The sequence below is a fragment of the Lampris incognitus genome, chromosome 2, assembly GCF_029633865.1.
Source record: "Lampris incognitus isolate fLamInc1 chromosome 2, fLamInc1.hap2, whole genome shotgun sequence".
Classification (NCBI taxonomy): domain Eukaryota; kingdom Metazoa; phylum Chordata; class Actinopteri; order Lampriformes; family Lampridae; genus Lampris; species Lampris incognitus.
The window spans coordinates 10,167,931-10,186,052 of record NC_079212.1 but is presented as its reverse complement, the minus strand read 5'-3'; the positions used below and the strand labels follow the sequence as shown (position 1 = coordinate 10,186,052).

Below are 18,122 nucleotides of genomic sequence, written 5' to 3'. Positions count from 1 at the left end.
GTCCAAAACAACTCTACTGACAGTGTAGAACTTCACTGGGTGGATTTTGATATCTAGCTCATCCACTAACATGTCGGCTTGCTCGACTGCCAGCACGGCTGCACAAAGCTCCAGACGGGGCACAGCATGAGTGACGTGGTGCTAATTTGGATTTTGCCATGCAGAATCCCTTATCGTCGACTGCTCTGAGGTAGGCAGGCCACTGTGGAAATGGCCATGGTGGACGCTCGGAAAAGACACATGGTTCACTCGTGTAATGACTCAGTGTAGTGTTTCTTGATGTGAAAGGAAGAGTCAAACACATTGCAAATTATAATTTTGTATTTTTTATTTCTGTATTGTAGTCTCACAGTGCTTCTAACAGTAAACATTCAAAGCTAACGTGGTTAGCATCGCTATAGTTTTTACGTTTTCCACACAGAATAACAACTGTTTCAAATAACCATTAGAGGTGAGTTTCACACATAAAGGTAAGTATTACTCACAGACATGTGTTTTTTAGAGTTCAGCAGAGAAAAAAAGTGAACGACAAGAGAAAAAACAACAGCTTTTCTTCAAGGCTTTTTCAGCGCAAAGGAAACTATGGCAAGTCTACATGGACAAACAGCGCGGCACACTCAACATTCAGGCAGCTCTCTTAAAGGAGCAGCACAGAGCCTATTGTCTAGTATTCAAGCATTGTCTGTTCCCTGCTTCAGAGAGCAATACTGATGCAGAAATTCATTTGTAAATTTCTGTATGCTAAATGGGACGTTCACGTAACTACAGACGATTTACTTCAGTTTACATTTTAGAAAGCAGAAAAGATATCCATTTTGCTAAAATAGTAGCTTGTGTCTGAACTGTGTAAGGATCCCATTTGAAAATCTTCCTGTAGCCCTTTAACCAAAACCATTTATGTTTGGACCAACTCATTATTGAGGATTTTATGTCATAGATCAACACCAAAAGATCACCGTATCATTAACCAGTTGTTGTGTGAGAGATTCACAGCAGACCTGAGCCTGTCTGAGTTTTTGGACACACACAAAACAAACCCTGAGGGATAATCCAGCGAGGATCCACAGGATTACTGACAGCTGTGGGAAACCTCATCCATTTGGTGCCTCAGTGAGCAGTGACAGGGAATGCATGCTATGAAAGCCCCATTCAGCTGCCCTCTCAATCGGTATGCCCACTGAGCAATAGATGCCCAGGTATGCCGGCTGCTGCAGGCAGACACAACAGACACCGAGGCATGTTCCAGTCAGCAGGAAATGCTCATAAGATAGAAGGATCAGGTTTAAATTTATTGAGACAAGAAAGCAGTATTGACCAGCAGACTGACAGTGCAACAAATCTGATTTCATACAGTCTGTTAAAGGCTTTTGGCACACTGAATTGTAGTCATAATGAAGGATGATGGAGAAAGACAAGGTCGGTAATAGTTTTGATCATTTATTCCAAGAAAAAACAAGTCAACATATTTACAGCAAAAAATAAGATGCTTTGTTAAAACATCAAATGGCTCCATTCAGCTTCATAACAAAACAAAAGTTTCTATTTTACATGACATCTAAAGGAAACATGACTGTACATACTGGAAGCATGTAGGAGAGAAGAAAGATATTATTCAGAGGAACTTTAAACAGTGTGGTTCCTTGAGTGATATTTACCATGAGACACAAACATTTTGCATAGTACAGAGTGTTTTCAGGTCAAACCTTTAGGTGTACAAAGAGTGCATCAGTCAATACATTAAAAATAGGTCATCGCAACCAGAAGTACTACTAGTTATGTACAGTAGCAGAAGTCATAGAAAAATCCTCACTCGCCTATGCAACTCAACGTCAGCTGTGGCCAAAATAAATAGTCAAGCCACATTTGGTTTGGTGCTAAATGAACTCTCATATCGAACACGTCACTGGTTCCAACTGTGTAAATACAAGACCTTTGTCATTTATGTGACATACTGGCCCCTTAAATTCTCAGAATGAGGAGTGTAAGTCATTGCTTTTCCACTCTATAAAATGATCATATATTCATATTCAACCATTTAAAGAAGAAAAACATCAGTTAGAGGGTTGGTTGGGGTTTGTGAAATCTAGCCTGAGGTAAAATGCTATTATTCTCAGAAAAAAAGTGCATTTGAATTAAAATTCAGTGCTAGTCTAACACTTGACAATGTTGCTAACGAGATTTAAGAGTGAGGCCTGAGTCCTAGGAGTATAAGGCATAATGTTATCTGACAGTTCAATCATGTGATTTGGTAAATCACCATAAAATGAACCTAAATGCTACAGTGCACGTATTTAAAAAAAGAGGTTTGATTTATTTGCCTATTCTATTAAAGCGAGTATGAGACATGACCCCATTTAATCCTGGAAATGTGTTAAATGCCTTAAAGAACTGCACACACCGTGGAGGGCCAGTAAAACTAGATGAGGGCAAGTATTCCACGCCGATTCCCATTTGATTGACAGCCTTGAATTTAACCGTTAATTGATTAATCTGGATGAGTAGTCTTGTGGGCCAAGTTACCACCAGAGAGGAGCGTCATGTAATCCAGAGAGGGGCATCTTCAAAATGGCAGTGTGTTGGACACAACACACAATATGGCATCAGAACAACTGAGAAGAATATACTGTTAAGAGCAAACCCTGGCAAGTATTTTCTCTTGATGCAGATTGTAAAACCAAGTAATGCCTCAGTGTTGGACTGAACATTATGTGATATTCACATTTGAAGTCCAATCAAACAGTTGTCACGTTTTATTTTCAGTGTTTGTAGATTTACTGTTGGGACCGTTTCCCAATGACAAACCTTCAAACTAGGACCCCAAAACAAAACTGATTTTGTCACAAAGATAAAAACAATGCTTCTCAGGTTTCATTCTGGTGTTATAGGATGAGGCATACAGTATTATTTATAACACACGTATAGCAGTCTAAAAATGACCCTCCATCTAAACCGATATCCAAAGTCAAATAAGAAAAGTCTGAAATATCCCAAAATGATGGAAAACTGCAAAGTTCTTATGTCGTGTCTAAATTATTATTCCAATTTGTAATATCTTAAACACTACACTCAAGTTTCTGCTTTACTGTACAAAACTCTATCCATGTCATGCCAAAACGCTAACTTAAAAAAAATAAAAATATGTAAGACTTTTCCAATGGCTTATTCATTTGCCATAAGTAATCCTATTTTTGGTCTTGAATTATGGTGATTTTGAATGTCCACTTTTGAGATAAACAAAAACTTGGCTAAAATATGAAAACTTACTAAATAACTAATTTGTCCAACTGGTGCACTTTGGTTTAACCTGTAGCTAATGCTCATCAACTCATGTCAGACCCTGCTGCGGAAGACCCGTGGACTGTATTTCTGACATCAGATGCACTATGATTAAAACTGCGGTGGGGCGGCAATACCGAAGTAATTCCTATACTGCATGAGTGGAAAAATAAATAAATGTTACAACAAAGTTGTACAGTTGCTTAGACTTCAGATGATGACTGTAAAATAAGGCACAAGTTTCTAAGGGGGTGTGTGACCTGGTGCTTATAGACACAATACCAGTGGATTGTATTTCTATTATGTCCATAGGAACTGTGTTTTCAAGAATATTCACATTATTTCACAGTTTACAAGTTTGTTCCTCTTCAGTATTGTGGTTGATGGTCCATGTTATCGTGAGACTGATGCTGCACGTAGTGCGTTGATGACAGAGGAGCAGGTCCATGTTGAAGCTAAGGTTAAACAAAAAAAAATCAAATCCAGCCTCATCACCTCTTTGGGGAAATAGCCTCTGACCTTTTTGTGACTCTGGCATATCTGACCAATCATTAAATGTCCTTAGCTTTATGTCGTTGATGGTTGTATGCAGATGAGGCTGTAAATGTCTGTCAACCTGATTCAGATTCAGTTCCCATCCTGAGATTTTGTAAACATCAGACAGATGAATATTAAGTTCTTCCCATTAGTTTGTGATTCCCAAGGATTTATTCCACAGTTCAGAGTCCTTTTTAGGTGCAGACACAGAATTCCATCCCCACCTCGTAAACAAATCTGCAGAGAGAAGCAAAAAAGCAACATCTTATGAGGCAGACTGACTGAAAGTATATAAAGCATGATGTAACAAAAAAAAAAAAAACCGACCTTATAAAATATACATTTAAGTGTCCATGCAATGTCTAAAGATCGTCATCTTTAACCAATTAAAAGAATTTGAATACATTTCAAACTAATGAACTATTTCATTCTTGACATCTGTAAAAAAAGAAAATAGGTTCAATTCACAACAGCACACTGAATGTAACGTCCATGTGCCAGAAATGCTCCACAACAAAGACACTGACTGGCTGACAGTGAATGATGTCATTGTGATGTCACTAAAGAGACCGGGGGGTGGGGGTGCTTATTTCCATAGGTTGCATAATCACACAACACGCGATATGAGCCCAAGTGGGTCAGCTCGACAAAAGGGCATGCATAAAGACAAAACACCCTGACGTGGTGGAATTAGTGCTGCTGTGCTGCTCAAGATGAGAGCTGTTGGTTATACTGCTCATAATATAGTGTTCATTAACATAAAAGTTAAAAAGAATGTTTGAATCCATCATCTAGCACAACTCTTTCTCTTCATTCATCTAAAAAAAGACAGGAACCTCTTCCATTCTGTCTTTATGCATGCTCAATAATCCAGGTAAGAAAGTCAAAAAGTTGAATCAGTTCATCTAAAAGTTGCGTGCAGATGAGCTGATTCAACTTTCTTCGACTCTTCCACTCTGTTTTCCTCCTAATGCAAACAACAAACAGTATCTGTTGTTTTTCATCCTTGGACAACTTGGAGTTGACATTACAAGAGCTGGTCTTTATTGACCTGTGTACAAATCCTAGGACAACGTTGTGTCTGATAGTGCCAATATGCAATACCGTTTATACACAGGTGGGGTCGGAATACTTTGAAAACCCATGATCCTGTTTCTTGGTTTATAATATTTGTTCCGTTTACCACAGGGAAAACCTGTTTTTAGAGCTACCACACTGTTGGGAAAAGTGATCCTGTCGTAGGAAGAGAGTTCATGATTTCATTTAGTAGACTAGCTTTCTTCCCATATCTACAGGAGCTGTGTATCACTCTTTTTTCAAGGATGTTGTCTGAAGTAAGGCACATACTTTACAGTGCTATAAATCCTCACTACGAAGACAACTGACTGGAGGAAACGCCTCCAACCCAGCTGTATTTAGTTGGTGGTGTGGTGCCTCAGGCCGGCATACCAACAGAGAACAATACGTCTCCTAACTGAAGGACTACAGGTCCTAAAGCCTGAACTCCACCAGTGATCATGGGGGTTTACATCCTGGCTTTATGTAGTTTCTATTGTCAACCTTAGTAGCTGCGTTTACATGGACCCTAATAGTCCACTAATCAGAGTCATAGCCCAATCAGAATAAGCTCATTCGCGGCCAAATATTGCTTTTTATTGATTTCATTGATAGTTTTGTGGATTAAACTGTCCGTCGTTTTTCTTTTATTATCACATGAGATGAAAATGTGTCCGTGGAAGCTTGTTGTGCACCCTGTCAGACTCAGACTTCACAGGCTGGCTTTAACAAGCGTAAGACCCAGTAAAGTCCTGATGTTTAACCAGCTCGCACATTCTGTTGCTGCCGTTTCTGAATATGCGAGAACACACTGTTTGCTTGCTTGTGGTGGTCACAGCCTTGTTTCAGCCGTCCTAACCGAATTGTCCACCTTCATTTTTCAAAATACACACCTGTGTTCGGAGGATTATGGAATGATATGTATGTGTAAGCCTTGTCCTACTTTCTTTATGAAATGTCATTGTGTAACATCCTGTGTGAAACTGTAACATGATCCAGCACACTTTTCCCTCCCCTTTGCTGCTCACAATTACTGCTTAATTAGAAAGAACAGCAGAAACGCAAATCGTGTTCCCAGGACACGATGCGGCTCCATCTTGAAAATTGTATTAACAGGCGGGAACATCTTCTGTTGTATTTCCGGCAGATTAGATGCTTCACAGCGGGTGGAACCACTTTGCGCATGTCAAAAAAGTTATATTCTGGTTAAATGCATTGGGGCATGTAAACGCACATCTTATTGGATCACTTTATTTAGCTTCCATGTAAACCGTGAAGTTGGAATGTCTAGTCAGAAGGATTTCGATCGGGTTGAACAAATATTGTCCGTGTAACCACAGCTAATGAAAGGCATAGCTAGACGCAGCCTTTCACATTGTTAAGCGTCATTTTTGTAGTTTTAGTTTGTATAGGTAGCAGCATTATTTGAGCTGCAGTGAAAAGGCAAAGGCCAGATATGACGGGGGAATGGACAAAGAGCCTCGCTGTCTCAGACTGAGGACTTGGATGCTGCAGAACTCAGAAAAGGAACGGCTCATAAAAGAAACCAGTCCAGACTGGTAGCGAGGTGGAAGGGACTCGCTTCCTCTGAGCTGGGAACACTAAAGCAGCCCTGCCATAAACACAAAGTCTAAAAATAACAAAAACATTATTACCCAACAGAAATCCTAAAATCCCTCTTGGTTGACGGTCATTAAAGTAGTTCTGGCCGTTCATACCACCACGTCCCATCAAGACACAGTACAGCAACCCCAACACAATCAGATTTATGCAACAAAAAAAAAGCAACCCCAAACAAGTCAATAAAACATTAAATCTGAGCAGAATCGTATATTACAGCGCTATAACCGCCTAAAATAAGACATATTAGCAGTTTATCTGAACAAAAAAGAATGTCTGCACACTCGGTAAACACATCGGCCGACAGACTGACCAGGAGAAAAGATTGTAGTTAAACTGAGATGAGAATATGTCTCACTTCAGAGACGATCTTTATCTTTACAAAACAATCAGAACCCTCCAAAGTTAAAAAATTGAATTTACACATCTCAAGAGAATAACCAGAATACCCAAAATGTGAAATTATCGAGGCAGAGTGGTCTTTTTTTTTTCTATGACGTGAAGAAAACCTGAATTCTTTTGGTTTTTTTTCTTTTTCTAGTCATGGATGCATTTCTTTGACCTGTGTTCAGATTACTGACAGAGATTTAACAATGTGTGGCTTACCACACATCAACCCAGTCTGAGGACATTAGAAAAAAGGGAAATTCAAATGTTGCTCTCCTGTCTCTACTTTGTTATCAACTGTGTGGACGATTTGTTTTCAACAAAGCATGACGGATAAAGACAGAGAGATGGATGGATAAGGACAGAGAGATGGATGGATAAGGACAGAGAACACCGCTGGTTTTATCTAGCTCTGTCAAAACCCAGCTTCTACAGCGAGTCACATGTTGGCTGGAGAATCTGGACACAGACTGAGGAATTCAGTGTCCCAAGACTTCAGGTATTCTGACATCTTGAAGTAATTTGGCCTCTGGGAGAAAGGGATGTATCATAAACAGGGTTTTCTGGCATTTGCTCGAAACCCATTTCCAGCCCAACTGTGACACAGCATTAAAAAAAGAAAAGCGAAATTAAAAAATATAATTTGAGAGAAGGCTCGCTGCTGCTTTTTTGCACCATATGCTGACCACACCTCTTCTCATCTATAATTTAAATTGGCTCCCGCCCAGTTTGTGAACCATACACCGCTAAAACTTATTCACAGGACACAGACTGGTTCAAAACAAACATCAGACCAACCTGATCCCAGCATAACCAAATGGTATCAAACTACATAAACAGCCGGTAACTGTCCGTGCATGATAAACTGACAAGTTGGTTGTGATAAAGCACAGCTTTATCACTCACATGATGGATGATTGACAGGTCATGATACTGTTGGGCAGTCCCTGTGGGAGCTGATGGAGGTGATAACAGCTGACACAGCAGACTACATATCGTCCCCTATTAACCACGGCTCAGCGAATTGGAACAGTGGACCAGGAAGGCTGATGTCCAGTGTAATTAAGATGGATTGTGGGTGATGATGTTTCACGTTAAGTTCTGGAAAGGGACTAAAGGCCAAGTTCTGTAGCATCATAAATTAGTTTTATACTAAAACGATTAATGGGGGGGCAAGGGGGGCAGGTATGTTGTTGTTCGTAGAATGTGGCTTGTACGGTTGTTTCATCCTTTGAGAAACTACTTGAGTGAAAGTTTGTCAAGAAGCTAGTTTGTCCATGGACAAGTCTTAGCAGTGCTCTGTCTTCCCCTGAGGGGCCTCAGAAAAAGTCCTTACTACCACCTCAGCAGCTGAATATTCACTTTTTCAACCGCCTACATATTTACAGCTTGTACCCAGACGCAAAAACGGCACTGTTACATAACTATACCCCATCCCATCTATTCATGCCGTATGATAGGCGCAGTGCCTTCCAGTTATATTCCTGTATAAATTACAAGATTCTCATGGGGACCAGAGACACAGATTAAAGAGAGAGAGGTTTTGCTCTGGGTTCTTTGCGCCGCTCGCCTTTCTACAAATGGTACATCCTGTCCTAAATTCCAGGGCCGAGTTGAGAAGGCCTGACTAGGTTTCTGTCTTGATGGCTAGTAGACATAAGTAAGCCTCCACATGTTGGTGAGCTTAATCCAACGTGACAACGGGACTAGGTTCAAACAGTATACGGCTGAACTGCAACTACATGTATTATACAGCTGCTTTTTGCGCAACTACGTTTAAAAAGAGGCTGTTTTGACACCGGTTCCTTGAACAGCTGATGATGTAATAGAGAGCTGTTCGCGCCGATTCATTTTGAAAGAGCAACGGCCAATGAGGAAACTCCGTCGCTCAACTCAACTCACGGACAACCCCATGTGCAGGGCTGCCCTGCTGTTGCGGTCCAGGCAAAAGTGTTGGACTTATAGTGGTTCGTCCGCACAAGAGGATTTATCAGTGACTCTATGATGAGGGTCCCACAATTCAATTATCAGATTTTTAAATTCCACTGTGGAGTATATCTTATTCAACTTTGTATTTGAAACTATATATGAAACTATTCTGTATTAGTGGGCCTACTTGAAATTTTTAAAGCCATTTGTTGGGAACATGCCTGGTGTTTGCATCTGTACGCTGCGAGCTGCTTTGACAGGCATTGCAAAACGAGCTGAGTGGAAGATTATTTGGTCCACTCCCTTTTCTCTTAAAAGTGCCATACCTTTTGGTTTCTTTAAAGTAAAAAAAAAAAAAACAAGCTCAGTGAAAGTCAGGCTGTATGCTAACTCTGCCACACATTTCAAGCACTGTTCTTAGAATTTAAGAAATGAAGTTGTGCAGCTTTACTGAGTTGGAAATAAACAGCCTGTTGCTTTCAGTCAACCAGCAACCAAAATCCATCGAAACTGCACCAACTTGTGATCAGGCGAAGGGACCATGTCCAGCTCCTCGGCCATTATTTAAAACTAAAAATTCCCACCCACATTGAACACTGAAGCCTTCAGTGTTGACACTATAGACACTATAGACACTATAGACTGTATAGCACCAGCATGCAACGCTCCTGAGTTATTTTCAGCAGTACAGCTGAACTGAAGCCGTATAACCAGACTGTCAAAGAATCCCTCAGGAGAGCTGGTAGAGACGCTCGTAATATGACAGAATTATAGATCAACATAAGATGTTTTAATTTCATAATCGTTAGCAGTCAAAAAGGGACAAAGAACAACTACATGTACTGGTTCGTATATGTACTCTGACATGAGGAAAACCCCCAGTAAAATGAAAGGATAGGCTAACATGGGAACTCCTAATACATCATACCATGAAAAAAATTGAAGTTATATATATATATATATATATATATATATATATATATATAAAAATTTGAATCATATGAAAAGTTAAAATCATCTAATAAAATATAAAATCACAAAATCATGATTGTATCAAAGTAATTAAAATGTGAAGAATACTAAAATGATTTTATAAGTCATTAAAATTATATAAAATTAAAATTGAATCATAAAAACAATTAAAAACAATCAAAGTCGTGACATCTAACAGAAGAGGGGCTGAAGTTCATTTGGCCTGGTTTAGACAGTCAGCCAATGGCTGCATGCAGCATCAGGACACGATGTTCCAGGACACACTGAGCCTTTCTAAGCCCTCAGCCAGAGGGAGCAGCAACCTCATTGTCTAACACACAACCACTGATGGAGGGAGACGTGTGTGTGTGTGTGTGTGTGTGGGTGGGTGGGTGGGGGGGCCCAGGGGGAGGGGGTACCTGGGGTGGGTACCCCTCAACCAATGGCATTGGATTGGTCATCCATGGACTGCTACCTTTGCTGTGACGGGGCATGTGGAGCAGCAGACTAGTGAGAACTGAGGGACACCGGCTTTGTTTTTCTGGTTAACTGTGTGTGTGTACATGCATAATGGACACTGTCCAGGTCCACAGGTCAGCCAATCCTACTCTCTAGTTTGATGCCACAGAAGGCTCTGTCTTTAACGTGGCTCTAAAGGCCTTGTCTTTACAGCCACCCCCTGTTAAAGACCACTGATCTGCCATAGATGATGGGTATTCCCATTAAACTATAGCAGGGATGTGGGTAGGGATGCTATCCCATCATGCAGCTGTACAGAATGACTCTTCTGCAGCACATGCCAGTGCCTCCCGAGTCACTAAACACACCTCAGATTCATTTCATTAAGATCTGTAACTCGGTTAGGAGGCGTTTGGAAGCTCAAGAACCTCGACGCTGTATGATCCAGTTAATGAAAAGGTCAACCTTAGGAACAGCTAATAGGATGGTCTGGATCACTGGACTGAATTTATGTCATTAGTGAAGAGTTTGGTACATGGAAACACCTGTCACCCTTTATAGCAAACTAAGCCTATTGAAACTGTTTAGAGGGACACTTTTAATTCAATACAAATAACAACCATAGCCCTGTTCAGACCTGAATGATAGTCAAAGGAAATGTTTTAAGTCTTCGTACAGAATATATAATTATTTAATTTATAAAATAAACACGTCATAAAAGTTGATACCATGTTTCATTGAACACAATGCCCACACGCACACACACACACACACACACAGCATTCCTGTATTTTCTTGTTACCGTGTTCGTAGCTGTTCCACTCTAGCAGTGCTATATTCACTTGCCTGTTCACGCCTGTCCTATTATAAAGGGTAAAAGGAGCAACCCTACGACCCAAAAAAAAATACTAGAGGTGTATACAGAGACAACAATCTAAATAAGGCAATGAAGAGATAAGAATTGAATCCTTCCACCAACGTAAACAAAACCAAGATGGCATCCAGATCTCTGATGAACATCACAGTGCCATGTCACCTCTCACTGTTGAAGTGCCCTTAAGCAAAGCGATGACCCCAAACACTGCTGCAGGTGCTCCACGGTGCAGGAGACCCTTCACTATGACCTCCTCGACTAATTGGTTTGCATGGTTTTGTGTCTCACATGGAACATGAAAACTAATTCCTGTTAGCATGTGTACATGAGTCATTTTTCTTCATTGAGAACCAGAACCAACTTGGCCAGGTGCAGTTTTCACCGTTTCACTGCGTTAGCATGATTAAAGATGTAGTAAACCTTTTTTACATGTTTTGATGTGAAAATATGTTGGTATGGGTCTAGGATGGTACAACTGATTGTCCTCATGGTACATTAAACAAAAAATTAGATGCATCACGTGGCTATTCGGAGGGAGAAAAATTAGGTCTTTTCTTGCGTCCACATTACCATGATGTGCCGCCTCTGAATTGCCTATGTTATATGGGGGCATCAAAGATGGCGACACCCATAGTGACACATTTGATGTCCAGCATGTTAGACCAATACAATGAGACAGGTAGAAAGGTGACACACAGGTGTTAGCTAGCTAAACTCTCTGGTTAGACTTGAGAGAAGCTGGGACGAGATGTTCTAGTACAACACTGACACCTTCAGTCTAACCCACGCCACCATAACTGTCAAGTTCAAGTTCTGTCCTCTACATCTACGCCTCTTTATATCCTTTATACATGGACACTTCCATCACTGTCCTCTACATCTACACCTCTATATACCCTTTATACATGCACACCACCATGTCCATGTATAAAGGTCACACAGCCATGACTTTGGAAATATTTTTTTTCTAGCAGTTCCTCAATGTCTCAGGCTATGCTACCTCAAATGAATGGTCAACTCTGATAAGACTCGGCATGAAATCTTTTGTAAACATCTGAAACCACGCCCCCGCACGCAAACAGAAGCAGCAGTAAAAGGGATGTTACAACAGAGACCAGAAGAAACGAAATGTAAAGAAAAAGTTCTATCTCCATAGAGATCCTTTCCATAACGTTGTCAGACACTTATAACAACAATCTGATCCTGTCAGTGGCAAAAACAATAATTTTTAGTGGACATACTTCGACAGGCGCAATTGCCCCCAAGAATTACATTGTAGCCCATTTCACAGCTGCTGGCTGAAGCGTTCTCGCTAAATACTGGACCAATTCCAGAAAATGTCCCTATTAGTAATTTAGACCTCAAATGATGGGAAAATAGGGCCCAGGTCTAAAAATACTGGAATTACCCTTGGAGTAATGGTTATCTAGATTGTATCTGTGGTAGAAAAGAGGTTAAACTTACCTTGAAAAGCAGAAAGGTCCCTTCTCTTATGAATTTAGGGGAAAAAAAGATCAAGGTTCAGGTGAAATCGGGGAATAGAATGGGAAGTTTAGGGTTGTCACGCGGCACAAGTGACTTGGTCCATCCGCACCTCCAACTGGAAGGCGTCTGGCCTGTCCTGCGGGTTGACAGCCAGCATATCCTGGAGAAGCTTCTTCACCCCTTCTGACATGGAGCTCCTGGTCTTCTGGGGGATGAGGAGAACCATTTTAGGGTTCTCCAACAGTGCCTCCCCGACGGGCACAATTTCCGTGCCCTGCCTTATGTAGGTGCCAAGAAGTTCACGCTTTGAGTCGGCATCGATGAAAGTGATTCGCTCAATCATCGCCCAGATGACAATGCCCATTGCAAAGATGTCTGCCTTGGCTGTGTAGTGTCCTTCCCACACCTCGGGGGCCATGTAGAAGTCTGAGCCACAGGCTGATGACAACCAGAACTTGTTGACGTTGATCATGCTGTTCTGGTCGTGACCTCTCCCGCCCGCTGCTGGGTACTCCCCGCCGTCCTTCCCACCACAGCTCAGACCGGCACAGACTTTACTGAGGCCAAAGTCGGCCACTTTGAGAACAGGGGAGCCAGACTTGTGTGAAATGAGGATGTTGTCTGGCTTGAGATCTCGGTGGACAATGTTGTTCTTGTGCAGAAAAGCCACAGCACGTGTGAGCTGGCGCATGAAGCTCTGGTTGGTGCAGGGATTCGGGCGGCGTGATAAGATGTACTGGTTGAGGTCTCCGCCATCGCAGAACTCCATGACAAACCACAGATAGCAAGGCTCCTCCGGATAACCCAGCACACGCTCACCTGCAGTATGAAGATGGAGGAAGACACATGATCTTGTTAATGAGCTGTTAACACACAAGTCATTTGATTTTGATTTTTTTAAAAATCAAATGAAAATCACAGCAAAAACAGGATAAAAATATTTATGCAAATACAATACGTATTTCATTTGTTCAACTTTCAAAAACGTTTTCTTGACTGGTAATTTTCTGTCATTTCCAATTGTAATTTAAAAATTCTTAACAAAAATATCAACTGAGAAACAGCAATTTTTACCGATGACATGTTTTTTATTCAGACTTTCTTTTCTTTCTGCTGTAAACTGAGCTGCTCTCTTGTATGGAGAAGTCCTGCAAACAAATCTGTATACACATTTATAACTTTACCAGTGGGCAAATGGTTTAAGCCTGTATAGCTAAGGCGCCTCACTTTTTGTGCGTCACCTGTTTAATTGGAATAATTATTCAGCGGCCCTGAAAACATTCCAGTTATTCAACTTTGCGGTTCCATGAGGGGGAAAATACAACAATGAATACAGTTGTACCAGATGGTTGTAGTCTATTTCATGGGGGATACTGGATATTTCAGGTACTTGGAAAAAATTAAGGGGCGTCCGGGTGGCGTAGCGGTCTATTCCGTTGCCTACCAACACGGGGACTGTCGGTTCGAATCCCCGTGGTACATCCGGCTTGGTCGGGCGTCCCTACAGACACAATTGGCCGTGTCTGCGAGTGGGAAGCCGGATGTGGCTATGTGTCCTGGTCGTTGCACTAGCGCCTCTGAGCGGTTGGGGGGGGGTGGCGCCCCCAGGAAGGAAAAATAAAACAGACGAACTTCAGGCCGAAGAGACCCCTGCTGCGTCTGTGGGCCCAAGGACCACAGCCCTGACCGGAGCTGCGCCCGAAGAGGAAACACCGTGGGCGGTCTGACAGGACGCGGAAGCGGGGCAGGCTAAGCTAACTGCTAGCCCATGCGGACCTGCTGGCGTGCGTTCTGGACAGTGATGTTTTTGTTTTGTTTTTTAAGTTTGGATATATGTGTTAGTTTGGATATATGTGTTCTTGTAGTTTTTGGATCTGTGTTTCATGTGCGCAACTGCATGAAATTAAAAGTACTTCTGATTCTGATTCTGCTGCCACGGCCAATGAAAGCGCTCCCTCCTGGTCTCCTCCACCGGCACCGAGGAGGAAACCGGTTTGAGAGCGAACTGTCTGGTGAAAACGACATGCTACTACAGAATAAAAACACATAAACATGAACTATCACTCTGAACTTAATACTGTTACTGGTTTTTACTTGTTATTGTTAATTCTTCTATAACTGTTTTCTTCTCAAACTCCTTAATGATCCTTCCTGTACTTAAAGGCGAATACCACTGAAATTATTCAAATGTGGTACAGTTTGGTGGTGAAACAGTTGAATTTAATATTTCTGCATAGTTACGTGTGATTACTGCACATGGCATGTTAAATGATAATAATAATAGTAAACTGCGATAGTAAAAAGCATTATTTTTTGGCTGGTAACAAAGTCTGTCCAGTAAATTCTTTCTTCTACCGGCCACCTTGGCAGGTGAGCCCAGCAGTCCTCTCTGGACTCCGCTTTCTACACTCTCAGCACATTTCAGGTAAAACAGCCTAAAGGTCAGTGGGACTTGTTGCTTTAAATAAACTCTGGTGACCCACTTAAACACATAATAATGAGCTGGCTGTGAGCATCACACTCTGTGGGGATGTTTGTCCATCAAAACTGGAGTGTTTCCACAGAACGGAAGCTAATCAAAACACAAGCAGTCCATTAACTGTCTACGCTGTTGGCCGTCAATAACACAAAACTCCAAAACACCATTCATACTGATTTGAGTTTAATCTCTACAGTGTACTATCCCAACTTTATCTGTACCCGGCATTCAAAACACCAGGACGTGCATGAACATTAAGGATTACTTAATTAGGGACAGTGACCACTGTGTCTTTAGCGTCACAAGGCCGAGGGCAAATATTTTATTTAGCAATTCCAGTTTTTCTAAAAAGTAAAAATACTGAAATATTCTAATTTTTCGGTCTGTCAATCCCAACAAAATGATGATTCTCTGAAGATTTGCACACATCGTTGTGTGACGTGGCTTGCAGCCCACATGGTAACACTTATGTAACGAGCTGGTGAAGGAGGACAGTGAAGCCTTTACATCAATCAGTGGTAATCCCAGAGATTAAAACCAAGACTCAGCAAAAGTCCAGGTACTAGGTTATACTATAACCTATATAGCAAGTTCTGAAGACGTGGAGAAATTGATGTTTTTCATTAAGGGTTTTGACTTATTGTTGACACAAGTCCTTATGTAGGTCAAACTGCATTAAAGTGAAAACAGTGATAACTACCACATGTTAATGATGCAACAGAACATCAAATAACACAAATTACCTTTTTACTTAATAGTTTAATGTCCCTTCTAGTTCAGTGTGGGTTTTTACACCATTCAACAGTGAATGGGTTAACGTGAAGCCAACTAGTACACTGTGTACTCTGTGTGCTGTCAGGCCTGCACACCGCAGGGAGGGACGACACAAAGGTACATTCTCAAGTACTTCACCGGAGAAAATAATAAACACATCAAATCTACCAAGTGACAAATCCCTCATTATGAAATAAGAAATTAGATAATTTAGGTAGTTTACACATCTAGGTACTCGCATACTCAGCACATCTATTGTAGTTATCGTTCAAAACACTGAAACTCTATGCAAGTAATCACTTTATGGCTAAAGTGTAATCGTATAAATACCCCCAGATGAATCTTGGACCTAAACTAAGAATACAATGAGTTCTGTTCGGTATAAATACCTATGTAGGATTTAGACTGGAGGAGAAGGCCGGATCGCCCTGCGATGAAAACATCTGAACACCAATACAAGTATCTGTCCTCCACCTATAATACCACATTCTAGGCGTGGGCTGCAAAGGCTTTTGGGATTTATAATCCAGGAGATCTGATATATTATCAAACATAAGATAGAAGTGTGCATTAGAATAGAAGCCACGTGTGAGGAACAAAACAAACTTTGCATCCCCAACCACTGGACCAAGAGGGTTGTCTCATCGAGGTCATGGCATGGAGAAATGGACTTCCAACCGATAATACCACAAATAAACCCTCAGGACTTTTTGATGGGCAAGGTCAATTTTCTGCCATCAAGGCCCATTTGACTTGGCTCGCAAACTCGCTATCTTGCTTTTAAATCTCTTTTTTAAGAGTTGCCTCTTTAGACTTGCGCTTTCTTTTTGTCTGGCACTCTTGTGTGTGTGTTGCAAAGTGCTTCATAAATACAGTCACTCATAAACTCACAAACTCCTGTAAACTGACAATAATCCAGTTTACTGAGAGACGCTCGACACCTGCAGAAAACCTACTGCTGCTAGGTCATGATGGCTGTGGCCTCTTGTGGTCTCGCCTGATTATAATCTGTGCTGTACACTCCCTTTACCTTTGCTTCCTGACATATAGAGTAGTGGTTGATGATGGGACGTGCAACTTTGTACGCCTCAACACAGAACCAACCGCGAGAGCACGTCTGGTGGGAGCCGCGCGCTGCTGAGCCTCCGAGGGCGCGTGCCTGTACCTTTGAGGGAGGTCTCCACCAGCCGCAGGTACAGCTTGTTGCGTTTGTTCCCGTGACTCATCTTCTGCGCCCGGCCGCTCCTCTCCAGGACGCACTCCTCCAGCTGGACCACGTTGTCGTGGTTCTCCTCCAGGCTGGTCAGGGCCCAGAACTCCGCCAGGGCCAGCTCCACGTTCTCCGGAGCGCCGCAGCGCAGCTTCTTCACCGCCACCCGCACTCCCGTCTTCCGGGCCAGGGCCTCGTACACCACCCCGTAGCTGCCCCTGCCCACCTCCCGCAGCAGGCTGTAGCGCGGAGCGGCCGGCGCCACCAGCTGCGGCTTGAGGAGGCTCACCGCGAAGCAGCGCTCCTCCTCCTCCTCCTCCTCCTCTTCCTCCTCCTGGTCCCGCTGCCGCTGCTGCGGCCGCTGCCGCCGGCGGGTTTTGTTCTTGGGGGTCCCGTTCGCCTCAACGGTGAGGGACCGGAGCACCTTCTTCTCCATCTTCTCTTTCCTTTCCTCCGCCTCCTCCTCCTCCTCCCCCCGCCTCATCTTCCTCCTCTTCCCGTAGAAAAGATCCATGTCTTCTTTTCTCCCGGAGGTGAGCGTGACGGGAGAGGACGTTCGTCTTTCATTACTTTCACTTTCACGCCGATAAAGTTTGAACTCCTGACATCTGCTCGTGCGGGAGTTGAGGCGTCGCGCCGGCGCAGAAGCGTGGAGGCAGAATAAAGTGTCACTGGTTTGCGGGGACTTTGTAGTTCGCGGATTCGGAGCACTTCGGATTAGTAAACAAAATGTTCTCCACCCTCCGAAGTACAGAGCGGAACAAAGGGCGTGGCTCCGGCTGTGGGCGGAGACCAAACAGAGACGGGGAGCTCTGTAGTCGCCCGTCCCTAATGGGATGCGTTATAATAATAATAGCCTATTCACTTGCGCTTAATGTAAAAACACGCATTGTTTGGGGATGACATTACGTTGAAATGGTGTTTTTGTTCCTGGAGGATTCACCAACAGTATCTGTACTGTCTGGGGGAGGGGGGGGTTAAAAAAGGAAAAGGCTGCTATGGATCGGAGCACTAGGTTAGATTTGTGTTTTGACAGTGCATATATCTGTGATTCAGTTCTGCTC

At 42.5% G+C, this 18,122-nt stretch overlaps 1 protein-coding gene across 1 annotated transcript; it reads right to left on the bottom strand.

Moving 5' to 3' along the window:
- Positions 1 to 1,399: 1,399 nt before the first annotated feature.
- Positions 1,400 to 17,757, bottom strand: stk35 (serine/threonine kinase 35). The gene is made up of 3 exons (XM_056274030.1): positions 17,014 to 17,757; positions 12,575 to 13,414; positions 1,400 to 4,050 (listed from the first exon to the last, which is right to left on the bottom strand). Exons 1-2 carry the CDS (start codon positions 17,570 to 17,572, stop codon positions 12,672 to 12,674), a joined length of 1,302 nt encoding a protein of 433 aa, XP_056130005.1. The 5' UTR covers positions 17,573 to 17,757; the 3' UTR covers positions 1,400 to 4,050; positions 12,575 to 12,671.
- Between the last annotated feature and the right edge of the window lie 365 nt (positions 17,758 to 18,122).

Excerpts from the sequence above, each read along its gene's own strand:
- stk35 (XM_056274030.1), bottom strand. The coding sequence starts at position 17,572 with ATGGATCTTTTCTACGGGAAGAGGAGGAAGATGAGGCGGGGGGAGGAG. Across the intron at positions 13,415-17,013 it reads GGTGGAGACCTCCCTCAAAG|GTGAGCGTGTGCTGGGTTAT; the intron begins GTACAGGCACGC and ends TTCATACTGCAG.